We start from the raw sequence: 5,250 nt of genomic DNA on the forward strand, positions 1-5,250 counted from the left end.
AGCCACATAGGCTCCAAGAGGAAGCGGACGGGGCAGGCCGTCGACGGAGTGGACCGGGCGATGAACCCGGTCGTGATGGTGAGTTGCCTCAGGGACGAGGTGACCGAGGAGATATCCGAGAGGATCTCCTCGTCCCTGAGGCGGGTGGAGAAGGTGGCCGCGGCCTGCTCCTTGAAGGGGCAGAAGACCTGCGGGGCAGACCCCCTTAGGGTAGCGGCCCAGAGGATGAGGGAGGCGACGCAGGAGTTGTGTGGGCGAAATGCCCGGCTGCAGCTCCAGGTGGAGGAGGAGCGACGGGGGAGGATGAGGGCAGAGGCGCGCTGGAACAGCGCAGCCCTCCCTCCTATCCTCCCTCCTCCTCCACCTCCACCACCACGACCCACGGTCGTGGAAAAAAAGCGGAGTGCGGCGGCGGTGTTGCGGGGACCTTCCACCCGCACTCCGCCCGCGCAGAGTTCCCCATTCTCCTCAGAGGACGAACTTCTGAGGAGGATCGGGAACATGATCGACGGCAAGCTGGCCGCCTTCCGGGAGGAGCTCCTCACGGAGGTGTGGTCGGCGTGAAGGCGGTGCCTCCCCGACCAAGGTCGGTTCGGCTGCGGGGCGAAGGTGAGGGCCCACCGCGGGAGCCAGTGCTCGGCGGCCCCCCACGTGCCCGTATGTGCGGACTGGGGTGCGCGCCGTCCCCAGGGGGGGAGCATAAAAGTGCTTCCCCCCTCCCGGAAGGGGAAGAAGAAGGGGCCCACCCCGGTTCAGGCACCGCGGTCGCTGGCAGCGTCCACAATGGAGGTGGACGGTGCCACGGGGACGGACAGCCGGGAGGAGGCTGGGACGGCCGTTAAATAACGGCGCCCCGCCTCCTCCTCCAGGCCAATCTCAACCACTGCCGCGCGGCACAGGACATGATGTCCCAAGTCCTCGCGGAGTGGGGGGTTGGCCTGGCGGTCGCCGCCGAGCCGTACCGCGTGCCTGATCACCCACATTGGGTGGGCGACGCGGACGGTTTGGTGGCGACGGTATGGGGAGGTGGCGACGGGTCCCCGCCGTTCTCCATTCTGGAGCGCGGTCGGGGTTTCGTCGCCGTGGACTGGGGGGGAGTCGCCGTAGTGGGGTGCTACATCTCGCCCCGCAGCGGTCACGCCGCGTTCGAGCTGTACTTGGCCGAGGTCGCGGCATGCGTGCAGCGCTGCGCGGCCCGGCCGGTGCTGGTCCTGGGGGACTTTAACGCCAAGTCGGTGGCTTGGGGATCCCCTAGGACCACCGTTCGCGGCGGGATCCTGGGCGACTGGGCGGCGGGGCTCGACCTTCGGTTACTGAACCGGGGGTCGGAGCACACGTGCGTGCGGCGATATGGGGGGTCCATCGTGGATGTTGGATTCTCGACCCCCAACGCCGTGCGCATGGTGTCGGGTTGGCAGGTGGTCCCGGGGGCAGAGACACTCTCCGATCACAGGTATATCCGGATGGAGGTCTCTGCCGCCGGGGCTGCATCCCGGCACCACCGCCCGGATGGCACCCCACCGCGCCGCTGGGCGCTTCGGCGCCTGGACAAGGACGCCCTGATGGCAGCTGCCCTCGCTGCAACTTGGCCGCAGGTGGCGGCCGAGTTGCCAAGCATGGAGGAGGAGGCTGCCCGGCTCGGGGTACTAGTCGCAAACATTTGCGACGCGTCGATGCCCCGGGTCGGGCGAGCTTCTCCTCGCCGGGCGGTGTACTGGTGGTCGGCCGCGATCGCGGAATTGCGGGTCGCGAGTGTCCGCGCCCGACGCCAGTACGCCCGCGCGCGCCGTCGTCTACGACCGGACGATGGCGTGGCGCGAGCGAGGGCAGATGACCTGTATGAGGCATACCGGATGGCGCGGGTTGCTCTGCAGGTCGCCATCAAACGGGCCAAGACCCGGGCATGGAAGGATCTCCTCCAGACCCTCGATGACGATCCTTGGGGCGCCCGTACAGGGTGGTGCTGAAGAAGCTCCGCCCGTGGGCGCCCCCCGTCACCGAGGGTCTTGACCCCCGGCTGCTGGAGGACGTGGTCAATACTCTTTTCCCAATTCGGGTGAGGGGACCACGTCCTCCGGTGGAGGCGGCAGTCCCTAGGGAGTGGGCGGCCGAACTGGGGGTCACTCAGGGGGAGCTGGCCGCGGCCATCAGACGGCTCGGGGCGCGTAACACGGCCCCGGGTCCGGATGGTGTGCCCGGCCGGGTTTGGGTCTTGACCCAGGGTGTCCTTGGGACCCTCAGGGGCTGTGCCCAGCAATCGTCGGCCGCAGTACGGGGCGTAGCGACCCCGAGGTACCTGAAGCTAATCACACCGTAAGCCTCCTGTTGGTCGTCACGACAATCCATTCATAATTCCTTTTTTGGTTTTGTGAATGGTACGTGACGGCAGGAGAAACGGGGGCCTTGGCTTAACCGCCTGGGCCAAGAGTATGGCGACTCTATAAAATCGCCCTCCAATCCTAAGCTATGGTGCGCGGCGATGGGATGCATGGTTGGGGGAGAAGGCCCAATCCCAAGCGACCACCTCCGGGGCACCTGCCGAACCCCCGGAGTATTAGGCTTACCCGGGTAAGGCGGCTCTGCCCGGGTGGACCTTTATTTCCGACCTACTCGTGGGATTCATATGGATTTTCAAAATAAAACGGGGATGGGACGGGTTATATTGGAGGGGAGGACGATGACGGTGTTGGGGCTAGGGGTGACGGCGCTCGCGCCTCACTCAGCGCCTGGCCCGGCTTCGTGGAAGGTGGAGGAGGACGACGAGACTGCGTCAGTCTCGTCCTTCTCCTCCACGAGGAGCCACAAGAGGAAGCGGACGGGGCAGGCCGTCGACGGAGTGGACCGGGCGATGAACCCGGTCGTGATGGTGAGTTGCCTCAGGGACGAGGTAACCGAGGAGATATCCGAGAGGATCTCCTCGTCCCTGAGGCGGGTGGAGAAGGTGGCCGCTGGCTGCTCGTTGAAGGGGCACAAGACCTGCGGGGCAGACCCCCTTAGGGAAGCGGCCCAGAGGATGAGGGAGGCGACGCAGGAGTTGTGTGGGCGAAATGAACGGCTGCAGCTCCAGGTGGAGGAGGAGCGACGGGGGAGGATGAGGGCAGAGCCGCGCTGGAACAGCGCAGCCCTCCCTCCTATCCTCCCTCCTCCTCCACCTCCACCACCACGACCCACGGGCGTGGAAAAAAAGCGGAGTGCGGCGGCGGTGTTGCGGGGACCTTCCACCCGCACTCCGCCCGCGAAGAGTTCCCCATTCTCCTCAGAGGACGAACTTCTGAGGAGGATCTGGAACATGATCGATGGTAAGCTGGCCGCCTTCCAGGAGGAGCTCCTCCACGGAGGTGCGGTCAGCAACAACAAGAACGTGCTGCCTCCCCGACCAAAGTCGGTTCAGGCGGGGAAGGCTAAGGTGGGGAGAGGGAAGGCTCCACCCACCGTGGCCGTTCCGGTGCCCCGGGTCGCGGTCCCCCAGGGGGGTAGTGTACCCGCGGCCCCGGTGCGCGCGTCCTCCGCGGCACCATCCCAAGGGGGGGTGTCGTGGAGCGAGGTGGTAGGGCGGAAGGCGAAGAGGGCGGCGAGGAAGGCCTGCCTCGCCGCCCGCGGCCAAGGGAAATGCCGCGAAGGTGCGACCAGGGCGCCCCCCTAAAACGGCAGCAGTGACGCTGACCGTTTCTCAGGGGGGCGGCCTGACACTCGCGGGGGCGATGCAGCTCGCCAGGGATAATATATCCCTGGAGGAGCTTGGCATCGCTTCCGTGAGGGCGAAGAGGGCCGTGACCGGGGGTCTCCTGCTGGAGATCCCTGGTCCAGAGGGCGGCGAGAAGGCGGACCGACTCGCCCAGAGGCTCCAGGAGCAGCTGGGCGAGCGGGGTGTCCGAGTCGTCCGGCCCACGAAGCGCACAGAGATGCGCATATGTGGGTTGGACGACTCGGTCACCGCGCAGGAGGTGTCCTGTGCCCTAGCGAGGGCGGGTGATTGCCCCGAGGGAGACGTGCGGGTCGGAGAAATCCGCAGGTCTCCTTCCGGCCTGGGGTCGGTGTGGGCCCGGTGTCCCCTCTCCGCCGCCCGAAAGGTGGCGGAATCCGGGAGGGTATTGGTGGGGTGGGTTTCGGCGCGAGTGGAGATACTCGCGCCGCGGCCACTCCAGTGTCACCGCTGCCTCGAGCTGGGGCACGTGAGGCAGTGGTGCACCTCGCCGGTGGACCGCAGCGGTCAGTGTTACCGCTGCGGGGCGAATGACCACCGCGCGAGCCAGTGCTCGGCGGCCCCCCACTGCCCGCTATGTGCGGACATGGGGAGGCCAGCCGATCACAGGGTGGGGAGCAAAAAGTGCTCTCCCCCCTCCCGGAAGGGGAAGAAGAAGGGGCCCACCCCGGTTCAAGCACCGCGGTTGCTGGCAGCGTCCACAATGGAGGTGGACGGTGCCACGGGGACGGACAGCCGGGAGGAGGCTGGGACGGCCGTTAAATAACGGCGCCCCGCCTCCTCCTCCAGGCCAATCTCAACCACTGCCGCGCGGCACAGGACATGATGTCCCAAGTCCTCGCGGAGTGGGGGGTTGGCCTGGCGGTCGCCGCCGAGCCGTACCGCGTGCCTGATCACCCACATTGGGTGGGCGACGCGGACGGTTTGGTGGCGACGGTATGGGGAGGTGGCGACGGGTCCCCGCCGTTCTCCATTCTGGAGCGCGGTCGGGGTTTCGTCGCCGTGGACTGGGGGGGAGTCGCCGTAGTGGGGTGCTACATCTCGCCCCGCAGCGGTCACGCCGCGTTCGAGCTGTACTTGGCCGAGGTCGCGGCATGCGTGCAGCGCTGCGCGGCCCGGCCGGTGCTGGTCCTGGGGGACTTTAACGCCAAGTCGGTGGCTTGGGGATCCCCTAGGACCACCGTTCGCGGCGGGATCCTGGGCGACTGGGCGGCGGGGCTCGACCTTCGGTTACTGAACCGGGGGTCGGAGCACACGTGCGTGCGGCGATATGGGGGGTCTATCGTGGATGTTGGATTCGCGACCCCCAACGCCGTGCGCATGGTGTCGGGTTGGCAGGTGGCCCCGGAGGCAGAGACACTCTCCGATCACCGGTATATCCGGATGGAGGTCTCTGCCGCCGGGGCTGCGTCCCGGCACCGCCGCCCGGATGGCATCCCACCGCGCCGCTGGGCGCTTCGGCGCCTGGACAAGGACGCCCTGATGGCAGCTGCCCTCGCTGCAACTTGGCCGCAGGTGGCGGCCGAGTTGCCAAGCATGGAGTGGGG

The 5,250-nt window shown here is 67.5% G+C and overlaps 2 protein-coding genes across 2 annotated transcripts; both read left to right on the forward strand.

Moving 5' to 3' along the window:
• Window positions 1-905: 905 nt before the first annotated feature.
• LOC122404266 lies at window positions 906-2,317 on the forward strand. Its single transcript, XM_043408203.1, has 2 exons — window positions 906-1,643; window positions 2,222-2,317. Exons 1-2 carry the CDS (start codon window positions 906-908, stop codon window positions 2,315-2,317), a joined length of 834 nt encoding a protein of 277 aa, XP_043264138.1.
• A 2,211-nt stretch (window positions 2,318-4,528) lies between these two features.
• On the forward strand, window positions 4,529-5,076 carry LOC122404267 (the record flags this gene model as incomplete). Its single annotated transcript, XM_043408204.1, has 1 exon — window positions 4,529-5,076. A coding segment is annotated over exon 1 (548 nt), but the record flags the coding sequence as incomplete, so codon positions are not given.
• Between the last annotated feature and the right edge of the window lie 174 nt (window positions 5,077-5,250).

Source organism: Colletes gigas, unplaced genomic scaffold, assembly GCF_013123115.1.
Source record: "Colletes gigas isolate AHSC1104 unplaced genomic scaffold, ASM1312311v1 Colletes_gigas_Sc00143, whole genome shotgun sequence".
Classification (NCBI taxonomy): domain Eukaryota; kingdom Metazoa; phylum Arthropoda; class Insecta; order Hymenoptera; family Colletidae; genus Colletes; species Colletes gigas.

Coding starts and splice junctions, on each gene's coding strand:
- LOC122404266 (XM_043408203.1), top strand. CDS start 906: ATGTCCCAAGTCCTCGCGGAGTGGGGGGTTGGCCTGGCGGTCGCCGCC. Junction 1,644..2,221: donor AGGAGGCTGCCCGGCTCGGG/GTACTAGTCGCA, acceptor GTCTTGACCCAG/GGTGTCCTTGGGACCCTCAG.